This window comes from Camelus bactrianus, chromosome 2 (genome assembly GCF_048773025.1).
Source record: "Camelus bactrianus isolate YW-2024 breed Bactrian camel chromosome 2, ASM4877302v1, whole genome shotgun sequence".
NCBI lineage: Eukaryota > Metazoa > Chordata > Mammalia > Artiodactyla > Camelidae > Camelus > Camelus bactrianus.
Window position 1 is genome coordinate 55,104,105 of NC_133540.1, and position 25,933 is coordinate 55,130,037.

General features: G+C 36.1%; 1 protein-coding gene across 2 annotated transcripts in view; it reads left to right on the plus strand.

Moving 5' to 3' along the window:
* The window catches only part of LOC105067139 (N-deacetylase and N-sulfotransferase 4), a 233,919-nt gene extending 208,915 nt beyond the window's left edge, over nt 1-25,004 (plus strand). Inside the window, exons 8-14 of one of the 2 annotated variants that reach the window (XM_010952611.3) lie at nt 903-999; nt 5,473-5,596; nt 7,482-7,656; nt 13,127-13,297; nt 14,240-14,349; nt 17,852-17,954; nt 20,524-25,004. In XM_010952611.3, the coding sequence (XP_010950913.2) occupies nt 903-999; nt 5,473-5,596; nt 7,482-7,656; nt 13,127-13,297; nt 14,240-14,349; nt 17,852-17,954; nt 20,524-20,643 (900 nt within the window). In that variant the 3' untranslated portion in view covers nt 20,644-25,004. The other variant, XM_074341827.1, reaches the window with a different exon arrangement.
* The last annotated feature ends 929 nt before the right edge of the window (nt 25,005-25,933 follow it).

Genomic DNA, 25,933 nt, shown 5'->3' on the forward strand with positions numbered 1-25,933 from the left:
GTCTGCTGGCACAAGGAGTCCAAAGTGATTGGAAAATAGTTTCAAATTTTAGTGTGGTGGTCCTCTTCGGTGCCTCCTGGTGGGAGCATCCTTCTTCTGGGAACTAGAACTCCTAGACCCAAAGACCTTAAAGTTGTGGAGATGGAAAGCACCAGTTCTCCAAATAAGCCATTTAATTCTCAAAAGTGTCATGAATTGGATGGTACATTTGGGTCACTCGAATGGAATGAAGATTGGCACAGGAGAAGGTTGAGATGGGGATAAAATGGACAGATGGCTGTGTTGGGTCTGGCATTCCTTCACCACATCTACACAGCAATGACACCTATGCAATTTAAAATATAGGTCTAAAGTTCAGGAGGGAGGTAGGAGCTAAAAATAATGAACTACACGCTACCAGTTTATGGGGTATGGCCAGTGTATGAGATAAGCTGGGTCAGCAGAAAATAGCACATAGTGTGAAAAGGAAAGGGAACGTGAGCCAAGTCTGGAGTTCAAGGATGGCCTTCCAGCCTCTAGGGGAAAAAAATAAGAAAGATTAGGACAGAGCACGGATATCCAAGAAACTATGGTCAAACCAGGTAGAGACAAGTTAAGGCTCAGGTTTACAGATATAAAACATAAATTCAGAGATAGGGTGGAATCTCAGCAGTTAGAACCTAGCCAAGCCTCAGAAGAGGATGAGGGCAGAAGAAACTTGAAACTGAGTCCTAGCCTTAGAGAAAGGATGGTGCCGTTTTATACGGAAAGATTTGGAAATCAGAGAACCAGAACCAGACCGAGGTCCTACTCCCAGTTCTAAGATACCAGTCAAGAATTTGATCCTGTCTTTTGAACGATTTTTGTGGAACAAAGCCAGGCATTCATTACACCGCAAGCGTCATTACTCTTCCTTCTTGCAGAATCCCTGTGATGATAAAAGGCACAAAGACATCTGGTCCAGAGAGAAAACTTGTGACCACTTACCAAAATTCCTTGTCATCGGGCCACAAAAAACAGGTGAGAATAACCAACTTTCTTTCTTTCTTTCTTCTTTTTCTTTTGTCATGAAACATATTACGTATGGTGTTATTTGACTGATTATGTTTTACTTTGTGAAATATTTAAGCACCCACACAAGTTCATTATTTGAACTGCTCTTCATTCCTGTGTATCATCTTTATACCACAATCCTCAAAGAGACCCTAAAGTTGCTTATTTAATTAGACGTATGAAATAAATTTTTAATTATCAACTTTACAATTGTTTAACAGACATCAAATTTTTAACAACGTTGAGGTTACGTGTCACAGTCGTAGTGTCTAATTTTTTATTTCTACTTTTTGTGGTTTTGCCTAATTCACTCCTGAATTAATTTGTTTTAAAAAAAAAAGGCTTTGGTTTGATTCAGACTATTGTACACTCCATATGGACCTTGAATTGATTTTTTTTTCAGAACTGCTGCCATTATTACCTTCAGATATTCTAGATGTGTGGCTTGTTCGTTTTTTTTAATAATCATTACATATATATATGGTTTGGACTTATTTTCTGATACACATAAGGTTCATCAGGCATTTTTTTCCCTTGGTATTTTCTCATGTGCTGAAGGACAAGGGTATAAGAACGTAGTAAAAGAGAGTAAAAGTATTTTACCAATGAGATGACACTTTCAATTAGAATATTTTATACTTTCTTCAGTATGTGACAGTTTTATATACTTTGCTCGTGTCCTGATTAATTAAAGTTTTTATTGAGTTGCTATATTTTGAATTCACTACTTTGACTAGAAGCATTTTCATCAGTGAGTGCACAAACCATAACACAAAACAAGCCGTCACAGTAAATAAGCCTGGCCCGGATGAAGATAGGTGTAACACAAGCAAGTAGATCATTTTAAAAGTTGTGGGCAAAATTTCCAGACTATTAGATTCTGGTTGTTGAAATCTTTTCTTCCTCCAGGAATATAAATTTTATTACAACAGTGCAGGGAGGGAAAAAAAAGCAGCACATATGTTCAGATATATCACTTTTTTGTTATTGTTGTTGTTGTTTAAAATGTGTGTTAATTTTCTACCAAATCCCTCACAGCAGTTCTAACACTGGAATGACAAGTAAGAAATAAAGCATTCCTTTGTCGTAAAATTATGTTAAAAATTTAATTTAAAGACATATTGTCCATCATTTGTCATTGAATATTACAACTTCTTAGTTCTGCTAGAAAATTACAGGTTGGTAAATGTAAATCTAGTATTCCTCCTTGTTGTTTGTATTTATAAAGATAATAACTTATGCTTTAGATTTTGATGTTTGACCTATCAGTGTGGAAATGATAAAGCTTTTAGCAGGTTTTGGCTTTCCCAAGACAGACAAACACGTTAAAGTAAAGAAATTGGGTGACAATATTTTATATGCTATGAAAATGCTATTTAATGTGAAAACGATTGTGATAATTCTTAAAATCCATTCCATCATAGAAGTCTGAAGTCTTTGTTTGTTCTCTTTATTGCTTCAATTGGCAAAACTCCCACTGCTGTCAGAGGCTGTAAATTCCCTGGAAGTTGGGCACAGATACATGCTAAGAATCTGGCCTTCAATGCAAAGTTGTCTTTAAACAACTTCAACATGGCCCATGCATCCCTTGCAATACACGTGAAATATAAAAGTGGTCCCCAAACCCCTATTTGCTCAGTTGTTGTGAGATGAGAACAGAAGGATGAAATATCCCACTTCTCCATTGCTGAATCCTGGAAAAAATTCCCATGGGTTGAAAGTGGGGCCATGAAGGGGAACGGACGGATTGCTGGGTAGCCCTGGGCTTAAGGCACTTGAAGTTAACATTGTAGTTCTGCTAGAATCCCTTGGACACATGAGCATTCTTCATGATTCTGGGTCAAATTTTGATATTACCAGGGTAGGAAAGGATTTCCAAAAAGATTAAATTTAGCACAATAATTCTAAAAGCATAATTCATTGGCTTTAAATCTAGAAGATCAGAGTCCCAATTGTCAATATTGATTTCTCACGATTTGACTGGCTTACCCTGGCAAACTTACTCTGGTAAAATTAAAAAGAAGTAAAGAAGTTGATTGTATGTAAAATAGAATAAAGTTTCTCCTTAGAATGTTACAAGGTGTGATAAACTTCCTTTACAAACTATTTATATCAAAGATAATGGTTAAAAATGAATTTCAAGGATAGATGAAAACACAGGTGGTAAGAAAATAAATACACATTTTCAAGCAGTGCACCCAGATTTTATGGCTGATTATAGGAATGGCAAGCCATGAGTCTACTGATGACACTGTCCCTAGATGAACATGTATTCTCCTCCCTTCCCCTCAGATGCCTGGCGGCATGAAGGCGTACGGCTCAGAACATAAAGGCTTTGACTTTCTTTAGCCCCAGGGAGATCTGGGTGCAATTCTGTGACCCTCAGGGTGATTAAACACTGGTACATGCTACTGAGTGTGGTTCTGAAGTGTTTATTTTGAAATATTTAGCAATAATTCAAAAATACTCCATTATCTGTGCCTTGGATCCACCCAACCTCAACATCTCAGGGATGTTAAGCTATCAATATTTCCAGCTCTTATATGTCTCAAAAATCTCTCTCTCTCCTCTCTCTCTCTTTCTGTGTCCCTCTTCCTCTGTCTATCTCTCTCACACACACACGCAAACACACAGATACACACACGCACACAAACACACACTTCATTCTCATCATCAACTATATATATTTTTATGTAGGTCCCATCCTAAAGAGTATTTAGAAAAAAATATCTGGATTCCCTAGTCCCTTCCAGCTGCTATTCTGTGCTACTCCAGCTCTAATTTATTTCTTCTCCTTGGAACATTTTTGTTCCTCCTTTCACATTTTCTCCTTTGTGAATTCGTATTCTTTTCTGGAGAAAAATCAGATCAGTTCTCAAGACTGCTATTGACTCTCATGACTTTCATGTCTGTATTTTTCAGTGTGTTTGAGGTGGTTCTTCTGCCTGGCCCTTTGGGCCTCTAATTCAGTTCTTAACCGGTTCTGGCTCCTTTAATTTTTTTTATTACATTTGTATAATTTGATTCTATATTTGTTAATTTTTAAACATATTTTTCAATTAGTAATTAAATCTCCTTAAGATTGCATGTGTAATTTTTGTCCTTACTTTCCCTAGAAGTCACCCATTCTCAATGTCTTAACATGTCTTCTATTGAGGGTGGCTGGTCCCCTTAGATCTGCTCTTCATTTCCTTTAACTGCTCACACTTCTATTCAGTACTGATGTCATGTAAATCTGTGAGGATCTACACAGGCAACATTCTTGTTAATGCTTAAAGCACAGTAGCCTTGGCTCATGTGAACCTGAGATATGTGAGAACAAAATGCCAGTTCTCTGAAGATCTTCTCTGCTTCCAAATCCCCAGCTGCAATAGTTATTGCCCTGCCAGGCCACTTGTGTAGCTCATTCTCAACAATCCTAGGGCTGGGAAATCCACCAAAGTCCCCTGGGTCCAGCGTGTTACACAAGGGATAACCTTTTCCAGAAGGGAAGTTTTGATTTCTGAGAGCCATGAAGATCCAGTCACTTCATGATCCTTTCTGCTGTGGCCCTCAGTTTCTGGCCTCACTCAAACGGAAATAAAGTTCAGAGGTGGCATCTGAGCCTTCTTTGATGGGGACACTCAGTGGGTTCTGTCAGCTAATCTGTTCAGCCTAGTAACTCAGGTATCAGACTTGACTGCCCCGTCTTGACAGGGTAGGACGTTCCACTGGCCATCTTCCAGAACCCCGCACTCCTCTTTCAACCCTCCCAGAAACACTTATGATTTTAAGGTGCAGTCTTAGAAAACACTTCCTCCTGGAAGCCTTCACTGACCTCCCAAGTCTGAATCACCCATTTTCTCAAGTATTGGAAAAACACTCTGGTTTTCTCTCATCATGGAACCTGCCTCGCTATGTTGCAATTACCTATTTATTGACCCAGGTCCACACATACACTTTAAGTGTATTGAGGCCAGCCAATGTGTTCTTCTTATCAAGAGTTATTACCAATCATTACTACAGTAACTTACACAGAGTTACACCAGTCAACATCTGTTGAGTAGATTGATTTAATTTAATTGATCTGAATATAATATTAACTGAGACTCAGGTATTGTGCTGGATGCCTTTGATGCTTTAGCCACTCTTCTGACTCCAGGAGGGAAGTAGAACCACCTGATTTCTGAAGTTCTCCCCGAGCTGTATCATCAATCTGCTTTACTTTGGCTGTGTACTCATATTAAATGAGTTGTTTACGTCAATAGAATCTTGAAGACTAATATAAGAACACTTAAGTCGTTGCCACACCCAATGCACTTAACTAACGTTCAGGAAATCATTTTGACCCTGGAATGAATTGGTCTTTTGAATATTACTTTTTGAGCAAAAATTTTGGTAAAGTATATTTGCTGCTTCTTTGATTGCCATGTAACCTTTTGCCTCCTTTTTTTGTAATAGGAACGACTGCACTTTATTTATTTCTCCTTATGCACCCTTCCATCATCAGCAATCTCCCCAGCCCCAAAACATTTGAAGAAGTTCAATTCTTTAATGGCAACAACTACCACAAGGGAATTGACTGGTAAGAAAAAAATAACCAACAGTAAAAATAAAGTCCATTGTTAACACATGCTCCATCACAGCTGAGCAATTATAGATGTATGCATAGCATCTACATAATTACAGAATAAATTTATGTTTAATTGTACCATAGTGAATTAGAAATTAATTTATAATGATAATATGTTTAATCAGTGTTGCCTATAATTTGATTTGGACAGTGCAATAATGATAATATTTTTCTGGTAAATTAATATGATTGAATAAAGAGGATTATGGCATATTCTTCATCAGAATTATTCATAAAGACATTTAAAATTCTCCTTAAGCATATTATTATTTTACTGTGCCTACAATGTTTTTAACTAAATACATAATTTATCTTCACAATGACACTTGAGGTTGTTTTATTTTATAATCTGTGACGTGTATCTTCATTAACCACCCAGATTATAAATGTTGTATTATAATATAAGCTGATATTTGTCTTGCAAACAAAAGAGCATTTCCAAACCCTATTAATGCTAGTCACACATGTGCATAAGAGGAAGATTACTTTGTATTTGGTAAGTTATGAAAACTTAAAAATCACAATATTTTCCCTAAACTGAAATAGAGTAAACCTGATATTGGCACTGATCTTCACTCTGGGGCTTTCTTCTAGCTCTATCCCAGTTTTCTAAGAAACTGGTTCTGATTTCCAGTTCCCAAATATACAAGGCAAATGTCTCCTGAAGAAAATTCCCCTCAATGCATACCTCTGTAACAGGTGACTTGATGTCAACGTCACACGTGAACCTGTCCTCAATGAGAGGCCCATTCTTTTAAGATGCAGCTAGGCTTAGAGTTGGGTAGGGGCAATGTCAGTGAGCAGATCCTACTTCTCATAGTGAGTAGAGACATGTCCGCTCTGCACCTGGGCTATCACTATTTTACCTTACTTAAAACAGACTAAATGAATTTTGAAATTGCATGCAAGTTACTCAAAGTAGAGCAGCAATTTTATGTGTGAGCTCAAGTGGAACACAAATTGTTAAGCAGGAATATAGATGAGACTTTTCACCACTTCACATTTGGGAAACATAATAACAAATGTCAAAGAGGAAAATAAGTGTCTTATATGAATTCTTAATTGCACTCATCATTTATTTCTAGAACATTTGAGGGTTAGAGAAGTGATGAGCTATAAGGAGGGTTACACACATAATTAACCCCTTGCACTGAATTAACCTCTGAACATATTGATTCCATAATCTACACACAGAGGAATAATCCGACAGCATATGGAGGAGTGAACCTATCGAGGCACCACAGGATCAACTGGCAGGAAATATCCCCTTAATTACCCTAGATGGACTATAATGTGTTCACATTGCTACACATACTACAAATTATGCAGAAGTTAAAAAGGAGGAAAGCAGCTATGCCCTAATCTGTTTGGTGTTTTATCGCTATTCTGACTTACACATTTTCCTCTTTTGTGCACTTTAATCTCAAGTTAAGTATTTTACATTCAAGTTTGAAAACATAAATCTACTATTTTAAAACATTTACTAGGCAATATGGTATAATTTGCTCTTTGCCAAGGGTAAACTTAATTTTTTTGGATTTGGCTTTCAGTAGCACAGAACATCAACCCAAAATCTAAAGGAATTTCCCTCTGTTCCTTAGCAACCCATCTATTTCATCTCACTCTTTCCCCTGTCCTAAATAGTCCATTAGAACAATAATATGTTAGGTTGTTTTCACATTTGAAGTGTATAGAATAGTCTCTGTTTTGACTATTGTAACACCAATAGTTAAAAATTAATATTAATTAATGTAAAAATGTTTAAATTATTTTATATCCATTGTATGGCAGGAAAAAATTATATCTCAAATTAATTAATTTCTTTCTCTGCCTTCAGGTATATGGACTTTTTCCCTACTCCATCTAACATTACAAGCGACTTTCTATTTGAAAAGAGTGCTAATTACTTCCATTCAGAAGAAGCTCCCAAGCGAGCTGCATCCCTGGTCCCCAAAGCCAAGATCATCACCATTCTCATTGACCCCTCAGACAGGGCATACTCTTGGTACCAGGTATGACGCAATAAAAAATACTACTAAAAGCATGTGTTCGTAGCTTGAATGTAAGAAATGGTGAATTATCCAAGTAAAGTCCAGATGTATTGAACAGTTAAATATTAAAAGAGCTAAACAAACAAAACAAATTATGAGAAATGAGCTGAATATTTAATTCATATCAAGTTGGGCAAGGAATTTCAAGCATAATACAAGAGAAAAAAAATCACACACCAAAAAATTAATCAATCTGAGCCATATAAATATGTAAGATAGTTGATCTGTCACAAGTAACAAAATAAAAAAGTAAAAATCTAAGTAGAGTATCTTTAGCAATACATGGTAAATGGCATAAATTCCTTAATTTGTTTTAAAAAAAAAAGCTTCTGCCCATTGACAAAAATTAAATAATAAATATAACATTTTAGTAGAAAAATAGATAAACAAATTCACACATACACACACAAATGCAGTTGCTCAACAATTTATGTGAAAATGATCAACCCAATTAGGGATCAACAAAATATAAATCAAAATGATACTTTTTAAAATATCATCTTGACAAAAGCTGTCATATTTATTCTCTCTGCTGTCAAGGGTGTGACGACAAAGGTTCCCAAACATTCCAATAGAAGCATACATAGGGAGGTATTTTCTGACAGCTAATTTGACAATATTTATCAAAAAAGGTTGATAAAGATCCTTTTGTGTTGTGATTCCTCTTCTGGAAGTGATCATAAAGAGAACTTCAAAAGGATGAAAAACATGTAGCCCTTTTTTTAGTCATCACAGTACCAACCATAATAATAATACCAACAAAGGAAAAGTAAATATCCAGCAATGTAGAATTGTGTCACACAAAATGGAGTATTCTTCAGCATTTAATGATGGTTTTAATCAATACAATGATAATTAAAACATTATGTTCATTCTAATGTGTGGGTAGATACTAAATATGCATAAGGATATATAGTTAGAAATTTTGAATGCTCTGTGAGGAAGTATGGAAGATTCTATGAGAGCATTCTCTATAGAAATAAACTTTAGACTTAAAACTGAAGGATGAGTAGGTATCAGCTGAGTGAGGGTAGAGGGCAACTGAGGGAGAGGGAAAGTCTGTGTAATCCACTGGTGCAAAGAACCATTGCACAGTTAAAGAATTAACGTCCATGTGGTTATAGAGTAAAACCCGAGGGGGAGACCTTTGGGCGATGAGTCTGCAAGGCACGAGGTGCTGGAAGCCAAGTAGGAGAACCATGTGGGAACCATTCCTTGAGCAATCAAAAGCCTTTGGAAAATGTTAAGCTGGTGTGTAGTTACCAGAATTCCCCTTGGAAAACTTGATGCTATCTGCTCGTTGAAGAATGGATTGGAATGGCAGAAATGACCACTCAGTGAAATCAAGTAGAGACTGTTGCAGTAGTCCTGCTGAGAGACGGAGGTAGCAGGGACAGAGAGAGTAAGTAGAAACTACCAAAAGAGATCAAGAAAGTATCAAGAGATGTTTAGGGATTAAAATCAACAGAACGTGTTGAGAAAACAGTGTCAAGGATAAACCAAATTTCCAATCCGGGCAACTGGGTGATGACCATATATTCCCATGGAAAAGAAGCACTGAAAGATACAGGAGTTGTTGGGGGTTGTGGGGAGGCTAAGGATTGCACAGCTGGTGATCAGGAGGTACAGAATCACTGTCATGCCAAAAGGAACAAAGAGGTCTGAGCAGGAGACAGAAATTTGTGAATCAGAGGCAAAAGCCACAAAAAATGGTGAATTTGCCTAAAAAGAAGGTTTAGAGAAGAAAAGCACAGAACAGGTGAGGCAGCCAGTGAGACAAGAGAATAATCCACAGGAGTAGAAGGAAAAAAATCCATCAGCGTAGCGACACCTAATACAAGGAAAGGAGTACTGCGAAGTGGAGGAGGAGACAATAGTGTCAGACAGCTCCTAAGATGCTGGACAAGTAGGCAAAACAAGACCTGAATTATTTTCACTGAGTTGAAAAATATGGAGGGAAGTGGAAACTTTAGCAACAGAGTGAAAAGAGCAAACCCAGATGGAAATGGCAGAGAAATAAGTAAGTGAGGATGAAGAAATAGAGGTGGCCCTTGCAAAAGATGCAAACAAATGTGATTCTGAAGGAGAGAAACTAGACACAGTGGGTCAAGGACAATGTGTTCTATGGGGTGGTGATTTGAATTATAATGAGATGTTTTCAAAGGAAGAGGGGTGTTAAAGCTCCCCCCTCGGGGGAAAATGGGGAATCAATCAGTGAGGAGCCTGAGGGGCCAGGAAAAAGGCTCTAGGAAGTAGCTCAGGTGGGAGGGAAGCACTCCTTTTCCAGAGTTTTTCACTTTTCCTGTGCTGGGCACCTTCTGCCAGTCTGGTGGGGTCTTACACTACATAGTACTACAAAGGAAACAACTACATAGAAATATAGTTATCAAAATCACTTTTTAAATCAGTCACAAATATTATTTATTAAATCAGTAAATGGCAAGATCTAATGATGGGACTAATACTACTGTAATTTGGAAGTAGTGATGGGCAGAAACCACACGTAATATATCTGAAAGACCTGTATTGTGAAATAAAGTAACAGATTTTTACCGGTGGTAAAATCACAAGTACAATAAATACTGAATTTTACTTAGACGTTACTAAAAATAAAGAGGCTTTTTTTTTTTTTTTTTTTTTTTTGCAGATCCGCATTTATAGATCCTCTGATTTCTATCAGTGGGTCTCTGATTGAGAACCCCTGCATTAAAAATTAAGGAGTAGAAGAGGGTGTAAATGTACATGCTGGTAAATCTGAAGGTCTGGGATAGAGAAATTAAAATAACTATGATAACCTCTTTTTTCTTTAAAGTTGAGAATGAGTTAATCTGATGAAAAGGAAGAGGATTTTGAGAGGCAGTAGTTTGAGGAGAGAATAAAGGAATCTGAAAGCTTGGTACAGGAGTGAGATAAAGTTGACCAGAGAAATGTAAAATTGCCTGCAGCAATTAAAGGCTAATTAAAGCTGATGATTTTGAATTTATGGTGGTAACAATCCATATGTACTAAAATCCCAATGATATGAGTGCATAAGAAATTAATGTCAAAATAAAAAAAAAATTAAAAGAATAAATTTTAATAACAGCAAAATAGCAAGTAATTTTTATTTTTTCTTCATTCTTTTTCTTGACTTTTCAAAATTCCTTTAATAAACATAGATTGCTGAGAACAAATGATGATGAACAGAAAAATATGATACTGCGATTGAGATTGCAAGTGGTTGGGGATCCAAGTGGAACACTTGTTTTGGGAGCAAAATTCAGAAATTATTATTAGAATCCATGAATCAATGACTCCCTCAAGATACAAAAATGTGTCTTCCTCACTTTATCAAAATTCATATTGCAAAGCAAGATAAACCTACTTTTTAAAATTGTGCCAAAAATATTGAGATGTTAAGCCTTAATTAAACATTTTGAATGCCAATATTTGGGACCAAATGTTGCACATTTTCCTAGCAGAAAGCATGGTCACTACTTAGAGCAGATATATATGAATCTTTTTTTAAAAAAAATGGATTAAATCATTTACATAAAAGAGAAACTATGCATACTTCTTCAAGTAAATTCTTTGAACATACATGTGTAAAAAGAATATTTTTTCTGATAATATTTTTTATTGTTATATTGCTAAGAGTAGTGTCCCCAGCCTGCTCCACATTTCAAAATAATGAAACCTATTACTTAGCCAGTCCTATCTATTCAGTAAGTACCGTAAATCTCAATCTCAGCAGGTGTAATTCAGAAACTCCTACAAATGTCGCCTGCCACTATAATTTCTATGCCACATTTTTATAATGGGCCTCACAGAGGACCTACAGTGCTAATTTTTCCTGTCCCTTTTTGACATCTGGTCATATTTTTATGCTAATCTTTTTAGTTGTAGAAATATAAAAAAAAGGTTGGTGTTAAACTGGTATAAGTCATTATAGAGCAGATTAAGTACAATTCCATATTATCACTGTGTAAAGCAGAAATGTTAGCATCACTGTATTAGTATGTGCATAGTATGTTTATATTTCCTTATTCAAGTTTTGTAGTTTCTGCACCTTATATTAATTAAATGCATTATGTTATCTCCATTTATGTAGCATAATACATTTATAAATAAGGTCAATAAATATATAATAATAAGGCTTCAAAAATTTTATTATTTCTACCAATCTACCACTCACTAGTTACTCCTTAACCATTCACTACTTTTTAATCATCTTTACTTTCTTAGTAATTTTTACTTCTCATTTACGTATAAGTCCTGCTATGACATAATTCTATCAGGCCCTATTATGCTTCCAGCCTTATCCTGTCGTATATTTTCTTTATGTTCACTTTTAGATATTTTGCAAAATCAACTCATCCATTCCCACACACCTCATCCAACTTCAATCAAATTTACTTTAGAGATAAAGTTTTCTTAGTTTCCATGTTTATTCATTTCTGCTTATCAAAATCTTTCTCACTACATTTTAGCTCAAAAGCTTCAACCATTAAAAAAGATTTCTTCATCTTTCATTCAGATCTAATCAGTCATTGGTCTGGCCATCATAGCAAATAAGTTATTTCTCTAATCAAATATGTGACTTCATTACAATCTGTTAATCTATTGTCTATCAACAAGATTTGGATTTCTTTGAAGATAGTGATTTTGTCTTGCCTATGTCTTTTTATCTCTAGAAGCTAGTGCGGGTCTTTGTTCTGGCAAGGGCCTTAATAATGCTTATGAAATTGTATTGACTTGTGTTGGGCTCTTGAGCTTGACCACTGATGATTTGATGTGAAAGACTCGGAGGATTTAGTACTAAAAAACAGTAGTGAGTTGGTATTTAGGAATTAGCAGAGTTAGGTGGAACCCTTGGGAAAGCAAAAGCAAAGCGCCTTGGGCAACATCAACATGAATATGACACCTCAACCTGCGTCAGGAATAGACATCCGCCGTCTATACCCGTAGCACCTGCCGCACAGGGATACTGGGGAATTTTCAGAACCCGCAGGAGCGGCTGTAATGAAACAATGAGCACAGTAATAGGTAAACCTACTCCTGCCAATCAAAGTCTCTGTTCATCAGGCTTGATTTGTCTGGTCCCTGACATCTTTTCACTTCTAATCAGACCCATGGAGGAAATCCTTGCACCCTGTCTCTTGTCTTGCATCTTGCACCTTTTAGACGTGAAGACAACCACAGGCTTATCTGAATGCTACTTGATAGATACGGAAGGCTTATACTTTAAATAAGCAATATGCAATCCCTAGGTTTCAATATAGGATGCACTTTTCACCTTATTTTTCATTCTAGAATCAATTAATAGTTTTCCACTACTTTTTTGAAATAAAAGACATCAACACACATATACACATATCAAACACCCACACATGCATACATACCCATGCAGGCATAAAGAAAATTGATTTTCCAATTGATTTTTTTATTAAAGCACCAACGATCACATGAAGATCCAGCTGCCCTGAGGTTTAATTTCTATGAAGTTATTACGACAGGCCATTGGGCCCCATCTGAACTGAAAACTTTGCAGAGGAGATGCCTAGTACCTGGATGGTATGCAGTCCACATAGAAAGATGGCTAACTTACTTTGCTACTTCTCAGGTAATGTCCTGAAATGAATTTCTTCTGTTTATTATATCATGATTACTTTGCACTGACAAACAAGAAATATAAACTAACATTGCCACAGATAGCAACTTATTATCAGAGATGACCATACCTAAGGAAGAAACGTGGATTTTCACATTTTTAATGTCAATAATAGCATTACAGTGGTAAGTGGCTGTGAAACACACTTTAGGGATCTTCTTGGATAGTAGCTGGCCTTGGAGTGGTTAAGTCCTTGCACGGGAGACATCACGTGTTTCACAGGCAGTAACTCTCAGCCGATAGCAGAGCAGCCAGTTAGACAAAACCTTTGTGGACCAGCATGTGCAGATACCCTTGTGTCATCTGTCCTGTGGGACTCTTATACAGGAAGAAGGAGGTCGTGGATTAGACTGTCAAATGGGAAGTGCTGTTATAGCTCCAGGAACTTGGGATAGAAGGCGAAATTAGGATTTGAGAAAAGCGTCTGTCTCCTGTATCTTCTTCATTCCAGATCAGGTTGCCACTGAAACCTGAGTTCTCATTGTGGTTTGCAAGGAGAAGCTATAGGTAATTTTCATCTGTATGCCCACTATTTCTAAGCCCTTGGCTCCAAGGGTAACTCATGGGATTTCATAGGCTGGATAATTACCTGATTATGGAACAGATGGAAAACCGTGTTTCTACTGAACTACTAAATCAAGAGAGTGTCAATGTTTGTTTCTGATTTACAATCAAGTTAGTTAAGGGTTATAAATAATGCCTTTGGCAAACTTTGTTGTTTATTTGGAAGGACACAGGAAAAGTAAACATTATGATATATTCCAAGTAGCATATATTGTATATTTTCTTCCTATTCACGCTGCTCTAATTAACATCATACCAGGTCAAGGGAGGCAGCTCAGTTGACTTCATTTAGTTTTGTTCTTCATAAAGTGCTTATTTCTGACTCCACAGCTGCTAATTATTGATGGACAGCAGCTGAGATCTGACCCAGCTACTGTGATGGATGAAGTCCAGAAGTTCCTGGGAGTTACACCTCATTACAATTACTCTGAAGCACTAACGTGAGTCTATTCTCATGCTTGACTTCGTTTCCATTATTTGCCATCATAAATTATCACTGGTAGGTGTGTATACAGCATCATTAATACTGGCTGTGAATTTATACATCATTATGCTACTCAAAAGCAGTCCAAGGAATATCCTCATTATTCATGTAGTGTCTCCTCTTTGAATACCAGGGACACTTTATCTTATAGGCATTTATGTATCACAAATTTCCCTTTTTGTAAGCTTTATCCCACTATACATTTGATTAAGTAAACTTTTTTTTACATGCCTACTCTGTGCAGAAAGTGTCCTAGGAATTGAAGTTGCAAAAGTGAAAAAGATATAATCTCTTCTCCCAAGTAATTTACTAGTTAGAAATAAAATACGGATGGCCACCATTAGCTTTATGAAAGTGACCAGTATTGGGGGCAGAATTGGGAAGGGGACACATCTATGTTTTACTCTGTATTTATTAAATTATGTATAAGCAAATATAATCACATAATAATTTTGCAGTTGTCTATTATTGCCTGACAGACCTTCCAAACCTACCAACATATAACGGTAGCCATTTTTTTATGCTCACGGATCCAGTGGGCTGGGACTTTAGACAGGACACATCCAGGACAACTTGTCTCTGCTCGAAATACCTGGGGCCACCTCTAGGAAGACATGACTACCTGGATATGACTTGAATGGCTGGGGCCTGGAATCTTCTGGAGGATTCTTCACTTCTCCGCTCACCTCTTTAAGGGTTCTTGGGCTGGGATGGCTCCAAGCTGAGTTCAGTGTGACGAGGCCTCTCTGTGTGACTTTCTCACAGTCTAGTGGCTGTGTGTTCTGAGGGTGTGACATGTCCATGGAACATGGTCCAGGGCTGTCTCTGAGCTAGCCTGGCATGTCACACAGCAGCACTGACATCATATTCTATTCATCGCAGCCAAGTCACTAAAGCCAGTCCAAATCCACGGCGAGGGGAGGGGGCCTCCCCCCTTGATGGAGCAGGGCATGGGCATCTTGCAGAAGAGAATGTGGGAGGGGGGATAGTGCTGCCGTCATCTTGGGAAAATAAAATCATATACTTGCATAACTGAAAATGGAAATAAAAAGTATAAAGAAGCAAAATAACAAACAAACAAAAACAAAAGCTCCAGGCAGCCAAAATATATATTTAAAAGCGCATGTACTTGACTCCCTCACAAGGCCTGATATAAAGCCTATTAAATTGTAGACAAAATTCTAACAAGCTTGATTATATAATTTCCCAGTTCACAGCGGATTAGAACCAGCAATTAGACAATTAGAGAGGGTAATGGAGGGACAGGAAAAGTAGTAATAAGATTGCGTTGTTCCTTATCCACTAAAAGAAGTCTAATGAAGTTTTTCCCTACACTTGGAAATAACAACACAAGGCATGCCCCTGCTGATTAAGTAAACAAAGCTTCCTCTAATACATTTACATTAATAGTTATCGATGTCGGCATGTCTTCCCCTGCCTCCCTGCAGGAGTTTAGGGAATGATTCTCTCCTGTTCACTACAAATAGTGCTTATGGTTCAATAAACCTGTAAGAGCATACTCCTAAAGAAGAGATTACAAACAAGTGCAGAATATATGGCTTTTAATATGTCTCACCCATTCCCAAAATTAATAACGAGAGTGATGTTCAGTGCAATAAACGAACTCGTATGGCAACCAATTCATGTCCTCAACGTTGTCTGACGGTTATTTGAGAAAGGCTTTGCATCTTAGTTTCACAATTTCATGCCTACCAAAATCAAACCATAAAGCAATGCTTTGATAGAACTTAGCAAGAATAAATGCCCTTTGTCAGACTTAGGGTAGATATAATGTTGTCCGTGCCGTAAATGAAACCAGGACAGCACAATTAGGTGGATTCAAGGTGATGGCAACCCTATTGAAAAGAATGACTGTCACTATTCTGGATGGCTCTCCTTCCTCAGGTTGTATTAAACTCTGCCTCACAACAGCGGCTGTGGAGAGCAAGGAGAGACGGCCGCCCATCCTGAGACCTCTGCACACCAGAGAGCAAAGAAGATGCTCTCAGTGTGTGTATAAATATTTTGGCTTGGTTGCCAGAGCTGTACTTTACCTTAATGCAGTTAAAAAGTCTCATCCTGTGGCAGAAAATGCTGCTTAGGGGCACCGTTATGCCAACTTCCCCGTCTCATTTTGCACAGCATGCTGAATTGTTTTTCCTCTTGGGAAATTAATGAAAACTAGAGACAAGGCTGTGAGAGGCAAGGAGCAGATTGAAAAGTCCAGGTTAGAAATGACCCTGTCTTCCTTTTATCCATTTAACCAGTGATGTATTTAATTTTAATTGATAACATGTACTAGGACAACCTGGACTGCAAGGATCAGGTCTCTAGTAATAGGTTGGGCAGGGAACTGTGAAGAAAATTTCTCTCTCCCCCTAAATGAGCTCACATATGTGCAGAAGCAAGCTGCAGGTGAACCGGCATTACAGGAACGGGCCCAGGGCAACAAAATATTCTGCAACTAATTAACTTTACATCCTAGTCAATTATGCGTCATCCTTCTAAAACATCTGCTGAGCAACAAAAATGCAAACCTTTTCGATGTTTTATGCATGCAGCAAGTCCCATAGCAATACATTTAAAATTTCCCTGCTTATTTGTTCATTCTTTCATTTTTCCTATCTTGTTAGTCCTAAACAAAAATTCTTATAGACCAGAGTCTAAACAAATAATTAAGCCATGCATTCTTTCTTTTGTAAATTTGGGCAGCCACATGGGCAAAAACAACATTAGAATTTTCTTTAAGAGTATAGGGTTCTGAATTATCCAGTAGGATCATCCACCTTCGACAAAAGAACTGACGAATTGTCTAGTCTTCCACTTAAACCATTTGTATAACCGGTGTCTCACATTGTCTGGAAAAATACAGTGAATTATATTTTTACCCTTTTAATTCCTCCTTGAAAAGTGAAAACATTCCAACTGTTAAAAAAAATACAGTATTTTTCTTAGAAGCATTAATTCATGTTTATATTCACAGAAATATGTTTATGTTACATTCAGTCCCCTTAATATATACTATTGAATGATTTCAAAGAAATCTGTTAATATATTTTAACAGGGAAATCATATTAAGTGAATATTCTAAATATTCTAAATATCCTTTTTATAGGGGTGGTAGTTTTGTTGATTCATCTTTGATCTTTTATGGATGAATAGGTAAAATATGGAACTTAATAATTTCAACATAAGGAAAGAAAAAAGATCTATATGTCTTTTTTCCTAACAATAGAACTATTCAAAAATATATGACATAATTTATTTAATCTCAATTAAATTCTCTCAAATCAATTCAGTGAATTATATTGATAGAGCTGAATTAAATTAAATCAAAGCAACAGGCATACAAAAGTGCATTTCCTTTATACAATTGGTGAGGCTCTCTCACTCGAAATTCTGTACACAATTTATAATCATTATATTTTATTATCATTTATATATTTGATCTTTTGTAGTTTTGATCCCCAAAAGGGCTTTTGGTGTCAATTACTGGAAGGAGGAAAGACCAAATGCCTTGGAAAAAGCAAAGGCCGAAAGTATCCACCCATGGATCCAGAGGTAATGTTTTCCTAATCTTTGAAATACTCTGTGCATACAACTATTTCAAAACTAGAAGACAGTAAATGTGCTTCCTTTTTTTGCTCTTTCTTTGCTATCAATACTTTTATATATTTAGAAGATAGATAGACCAACAGATACCGATGATCAATAAATATCCATAGAAATTGTGTGTTGCTGGGATGCAATTCAAACATAAATATTGACTGTACAGTAACACCTTTCCAAATGTGTAAGGTACTTATATAAATTATCTACTAAACAAGCGATTTTGGATAAAATATATAAGCATTATTATTATATATTAAATATATGTATCCAACACCTATACCATGTGTGGTACTGAGTTAAACAATGGAGAGTAAAGTGTTCTGATCACCAGCTACAGCATGTGGGTGGGTACGTTTTTCCACCAAGCGATGGCCAGACCCCAGCTGCACGTCCCACAGTTCAACACAGTTCTAACCACAGTATAAGATCCCACAGGTTAAGGGCCCAGTCCTACGAGATGGCCTCCCTCCCCTCCCCTCCACTTCACAGAGCAGTGCCAAAGTGCTGATTATCACCTGGGCTATCCATTAGAGGTTCCAACAACTCCCTCCTTGAGTTTGATTAATTTGCTAGAACGGCTCTCAGAACTCAGAGAAAATGTTTTCTTACTAGACCACTATTTTATTACAAAGAATATAACTCAGGAGCAGCCAGATGTAAGAGATGCTCAGGGAAGAGCATGGCTCTTCTGTGCCCTTGCCAAATGTGTGCGCTGCTCTCCCCATTCTCCACATGTTCACCAGCCTAGAAGCTGTCCAAACCCTGTCCTTTTGGGGCTTTTATGGAAATTCCATTACATAGACAAGATTGATTAAATCATTGGCCAATGGCGATTAATTCAAATGCCAGCCCCTCTCCCTTTCCCCAAGGTTGGGGGGATAGAATTTAAAGTTCCAACCTTCTAATCACAAGGTTGGTTCTAGCAACCAGGCTCCATCCTTGGGTGGGCTCCAAAAGCCACCTCATTAACATAACAAAAGATACCTTTATCACCCTCTCACTTAGGAAATTCCAAGTGTTTTAAGAGCTCTATGTCAGAAATGGGGTCAAAGTCCAACTACATATTTCTTATTATAAATCACAATATCGCAATTAGGATACAGGATAAAACAGTTACAAACCCAAATTTATTATAGGAGGGTAAATAGTTATGATCACTAATTTATAATAAGATACATAGAACAATGTCAAACTACAAAAAAGCAGGAGAAAAAATCTCTCAATAAAAGTTATGGTATGAGGAGATAAGTTAAGACTGGGAAACCAGTTAGCAATCAGCTGAGAAACTAGAATGAGTATCTCTCCTAAGGCAAGTTGGGCAAAAGGTGATTGGAAGTGATTCAGGTGTTACTATGGAGATAGAAGAACCAGAAGGTTCTCAAACCTACCTTTGAACTCAATAATTTCAAAAGGGCTTCAAAAATCACTTTACTCTGCCAAGAAATCAATGTAATGTTCCCATGACTTCTATAAACATCTTATCCAGAATTTGAAGTGTTTACAGCCTGGTTTAAGGGAAGAAATGTAATGAAATACCTGGTGAATGGTCCAAGACAACATGTACTTGTCTTAAGTCCATTTCCACAGTATAGACAAAAGTTGCTAAGGGACTTTTACGAAGAAAGAGATTCATTTGTGCTAAAATATTGAGAAGGCCTTAAAAGAGAGAGTGTAACTCTGACCAGATGGAAAATGATGTGTGGGCCATTACTGCCCCCATTCCTTTCTCACAGGAAAGCATGCTCAGCTCAACTGTTTAATCAAAGAGACACAGAACCATGTTCATTGGGTTATAATATGAGGTAAGTGACATCCAGAGAGAAACCCAATTATAAATTTTCTGCTTTCTAGAAAGAAAATAAAACAAACTAAACCCACTGATATATTTGATAATCCTTTTTTAAGCCACTCACCTAAAAATGGCCAATCACACCAGCTTGACTAGAAATATAAGAATCACCAGAAAGATCGTTAAAATGATCTTTGTAATGAGACCTTATAATATTTTTGAACTACAAATGCATGATAATTTTTTTTTAAATCTGTTTTGGTCCTGATAAATGTAAAAAAAAATTTTTGCAGTGTTGCAAGTTATTTCTTTAATCATAAAATTTAGCTTTTATGATTATGTTCACTTTTTATTTTTATGTTATGGCTCAATTTTATAGAAAGTGACCGATTTCAAACAAAGAGGTGTTTTTTTTTTGGTAGACTTAGTACCACATCAGGTTCCTACCTACTTCATTCTTCTTTAGAATTAGATCTCTCTCATCAGCCTTTCTCCCTGTGTAGATTTCATGAACCACACAATACACAAGTGCTGTCATGGTATAGTAGCCACGTAAGTTATACCTGACCCGTTTTTACTTTACAGCTATACTTCTGCCATATCTTTCTGAAAGGTAAAAATGAGTATTATCTGTCAGAAAATACAAAGAAATGCATCCAGAAATACACCCAATCTCATTTAATGAACTTGTAACTTCCTTCAAGTCTTCTTTTTCTGTTTGCTTTCCAGTCTAGAACTTTCCTCTCTAATTACTACCGAGATCATAATGTGGAACTGTCCAAACTGCTACATAGGCTGGGGCAGCCTCTACCGTCATGGCTGAGACAGGAGCTGCAGAAAGTGAGATAGCACTGGGGACGAGAACAAAGGCTCACAAGCTACTGACTCTTCCTGTGAAACAGGAAAAACAAAAAACTTTTATCCCCTTAATGCACTTGTGATTGTCAACAAAGGACCGTGTGACTAAATCTCCTGTCTTTTTCATAAAATGAAAAATGTTGCATATGCACGCATTGGCAATTACTAGCATCAATCCCTGTGTGAGCTTTTGGGAAATAATGTGGGGTTTTGTGGCATTATCCAGTTTCCAGTGTGGGGATTATGACACAGCCCAGTTCCTCTGTTAACCATAAGGTTTTGGAAACTCTGTGTATGACTAAGAACCCTGATTATATACAAGTGACAAATTAGAATTCTGAGGAAAAGATAAGAACTGAGATTCTGTAAATGAGGTAGCAGTAATCCAATATCTGAAGTAAGGGCTCACATTTTCTCTTTGCTAATTTAAAAACAATTTGCTTTTATTATGAAAAAATTATATAATCCCACACTCTTATTTTGAGCAGTATTTATTTATTGTATTTAGCCCATACATATTTTCTTCTGTTACCCCTCTTTATGAATTCCCTTGACTTGCTAGGGAAGTTGTGAAGTTGTCACCGCCCACGTTTTTGGTCTATGTTCCTGCTGTAGGAGGACACTATCTGGAAGTTTCCATACTCATTGATAATACTCTTTTTTTTCTGGCAGGGCACGCCATTCTCAGTGAATTTTGCATTACGGTTCCAATAAACTCTATCAGACATTTTTGGGGAGAATGAATGAGTAAGTGCATACTTTGCATAATATATTAACTACTAGGTGTAAGGCCATCTTTATAGGTCAAAAATCTTACCATGCTATTAATCTAGGTCTTGCCACCTTGATAATGATGTAGTATTTATGTATTTTTTCACTACCCACAGAAGAAAAAGCCTTTATTGATAAGATATGGAATGAAGATATCAATATGTGTTTACAGGTAGAGTGAGGCACTTGTGCCTTTTATGTAGTATATGTCAGTCGTTTAAAGCATGAACTTTTATATATGCCAGTACATATACTAGTGCAGAAGATTATGTTTTTAATGTCTATTTAAAAGAAGAAATATAATCTAAAACTTACCTCTTTAAACACCACTGATTCTCTAAACTAAATCCTATTTCTCAGCCATGCCATCCAAAAATTAATTTCTAGAGAAGTGATGCTCTTTCTGTCTTAGAGTTACAGGTTCCTCTCCTATTTGGAGATTCTTGTCATGCCGGTTGGATTTTTGTCTCATTTGTCAATGAAGATGTGTTAAAGCTTTGTTAATCTTCTCAGTGATACATGAAGGTAAAATTTCTGCAAATCAGTAAATCAAACTGGCTTTGGTAGCTTTATCTCTCAATCTGCCCTTCCTCCAGAGTAATTTTTCTATAGGCTGTAAATAATGTTACTTTCTCCTAGAATCTGAGAAATTATGCTTGACATAATTCAATGTTGTCGAAGGAAATTGAAGATCTTTGTTTTCTTGTTTATTTATTGTTTGTTGTTTTGAGAAAGCAATTCAAGTCTAATTTAAAAGAGAATCAAGAATTTTTACATACTTTTGTCAGAATTCAACATTGGATTTATGCTTTATTAAAATTTTGTTTGTTTTCCTGTTGTTTTCCCATTGCATATAAAGGCTCTTAATCTTTTTCAGGAAGTGTAAAATTTTTCTTGGATATGAGTTGATACAAATCACAAACTGTTACTTTTGCTGTTTCTTTGTTAAGTGAGAGGCTGAATTTCTCAACCTTACCTAGGTAAGCATGTGCTTGATAGCATTCCATTAAGCACACTGAAATCACAACAGTTGTGTATTTAGAACTCTAATTTTTGATTTATTTGTTCACTAGTTTCCTTTACATTCTATTTTTCTCTCTTTCATGAACTAGAGGTTAACTTTTTTCCCAAGTTGGGTGACAGAGATATTCATAGAAAAGAGGGGAGATATTTTTTATATTAAGTAAAATTCATGTAATTTAAAGTCCAACTCATCACCAGATTTTTTTAAATGTAACTAATTTTCTGCATTTCCTTATTTTTTTCTAACTAATATACAAAGTATCATTCAGTTACCTACAGATACCTGGTGGCAAAATTCCCTCAAATTCAAGTAGTCTTTTCTCCCCTAGTTCATTTCAGTCTGTGTACGTTCTTCTTATGATTGATAATGAAGACAAAAAGCAAATTTTAATTACATAATTCATCTTCATTTCTTATAGTAAACTACTTAGAGGGACTCTGGGCTATGAGGAGATTATAATAAATCTGGAAAAATTTTAGTTTTAAGAATATCTTGGTTTTCCCAATTTTTACCCACTGGCTACTTCAAAATTATTGACTCAAGATTTAACATATGTAATTCTTTAACATTTTAAGTAAATTCTCTTTTGTACTATTGAGTGACATACTTTTTAAAAGTTTAAAGATCTTCTAAAACCTTTAAATAAGCTAGTGTCTTCTCTTTGCTTCTTTTTCTTTTTTCCAGTGACCTAACTAACAAATACAGTTGTTGATTACATTAATAAAAGTAAGGAAGAATATTTGATTATAAGCTTACATCAAAATATTGTATATACTTGTCAAATACCAGTCTCTAAAAGTTCTATTACAAATCTCATACAAAAATGAATTTTGTTTGTATTTAACAATGACTCCAAAATAATTAAATAAGCAACAGGAAAGAATGCTAATGAGAATAATTTATATTCTTTCTAACAGTGTATTTTTCTCTAAAAAGAAAATAGCTCTTCATTCAATAAGAGATTTTCTTTGTCTCAGTTTCAACAAACCCATTTACATTTACCTTATTTAGTTTTGGTTCTTCTATGACACTGTATTAATATGATATAAGGTAACCTGTTTACTATGAATAGCAACTCATTTTAATTATGCAAGCAATTTGTAGTGGAATAATATCTTACAAGCCTGTTTTTAGTGGCTAGAAAACATATTAACCATTTGCTTAATGGAGGTACGTCAAAAACAATGCTGGGCAACGATTTCAAGAAGAAAGAAATCTAATAGTCTTGCCTATTGGATTTTACCTCAACTACAGGAACACAGCTTGGCCAGGGGTACATATATATCCTCAATATATGTACATATATATATGCAAATGAATATTTTTCTGCGTGAGCCAGTGAAGTGGGTGGAAAAAACAGAAACAGAACTCAGCATTTACCGAAATTGTTAAATAACTGATTTAGTAAGTGAATAACATATCTTTGGTTCTCACTTCTTCAGAATAAATACTACTGCTGGTATGGTCACTGGAGTAATGTTGTTTCTCCTCTAAAACTCGAGGTTTTAATCAATAGATGAATCTTTTTCCTTCCCTTTTACTTTGTTCACTACATATATACCCCCTGAATTCCAGCCATATAACAAGTGTAACCAGGAAGTTATGGGAGTGGACTTTGGATGTCCAGGTTCTCTCCCCAGTTCTGTCTCTAGCAAGCTGTGTGGCCTCAGATAATTTGTGGAACTTCCCTAAGTCACAGTTTCCTTTTCTGTAAAATAGAGACAATAATGTATTATTCATTGGGTCATTGTAAACATTAAATGAGAATATAAACAACTTAGCACAATGCCTAATGTAGTTATGCTGGACCGTGTTTGTTACAAAAATAATGTATAATATTCAAACCTCTATCTCTTCTCTCATCAAACAAAAACATGTTTTTCTACTCCCTTTAATAATAAAACATGTATCTTAAACATATCCTTAATTGTATTTGGTTAAGATTAGAAACTGTTTTTCCCATCATTATCCAAAAATCAGTTTTGTATGCCTCCCTGGTGTTGCTCTGATCCACTTTCAGAGCAGAATAGTCCCATCTCAGTCCACTGACGTCTCTTTATGCCTTCCTCCTACCTACCTCTTCCTTAGTCCACCTAGTAGAATATCTAACTTATACCTTCTCTTTTTAATCTCTCTCTTCAAGAATTTGGCAACTCAAACAGATATTCTATCAGGAATATCAGTTCTAGAGGTACAACTTTCTCAAAGGAAAGTCACAAAGTTTAATGAGAAGATATAGATATAATAACAAATCAATGCAAAAGCACCTAGATAGATAAAAATTACAAGAAAATTTATCTGAATTCTCTACAAGTCTTCATCTCCTATTTCACCTTCATCGAATAAGGTCTCCTTTCCACAAATAAAACGTTCTCTTATATTTCAATATATTGTTTTCAATTATATTTATTAATACCAAACAGTATTTTTTGCATTTTTTATTGCAAGTATAAGGTATTTCAGGCCTGAAATAAGACATTTGTTTTTTATTTATTAGTTAATTTTCGTTCAAAAATATTTTACCATTTCTCATGTGTCTACCAAAACCTGGCACATAGTAGGTACTCAATAAAAAATTCACTGAAATGCATTAAAATGTGCTGAGTGGTACTTATTTACTTATTTGCCCAACCTTAATATATATCATCAACCTTATTCTTGGTTTGCTTTACATTCCAGGTCTAGTCATTTTATTATGGCTTTCAATGTCAGAACTAGTAATTCTGTATCTCCAGCCTTAAATGTAGTTATGAATTCCAGACCTATCTTACTCTGTTCATCACCATCTAAATATCTGCCTGACACCCTATTAAGTACATCCATTATGGAGCTCTTCCCTTTTCAGGTACATTTTCTGTTTCCCCTCGATCTCTTTTTATTTTTTTAAAAATACACCCAATCAAATCAAGCTTTTAGGCTTCTAGGAATCTTTCTCTTACATAAGCCCAAGTTACACTGCTTCTTTTCCTGAATATCTTTCCCTAAACCAGAGCCACTAAATAGAAATAGAACATAAGTCACAAATGTAAGTGACCCATGTAATTCTAAGTTTTCTAGGAACTACTTTGGAAAACTATAAAAAGATAAAATTAATGTCAATATTTTATTTAAGACAATATGTCCAAAATATTATTTCAACATAAAATCAGTTTAAAAATTTTGAATGAGCTGTTTACATTCTTGTGCTCCTACTAAGTCCTCAAAATTGAGTTGGTCACCTGTACCACACATAACAGGTTTGGACTTGCCACATTTCAAGGGTTTGATAGTCGCGTGAGGCTTGCGGGGTCTGTGTTGGACAGAAGAGCTCTAACTTCTCTCCTCTTCTACTTGATTTTGATTGCCTCCTACTCCCCCACTAGTGAGGGAGGGGTTCTTACCCTAGGGTTATCAGGGGAAGCAAACACAAAACTCCCAGTGCTGCACAGAGGGGACCTACAGCAGTTTATCTGTTACATATCCTCACAGCCCAGGGAGGAGGACACT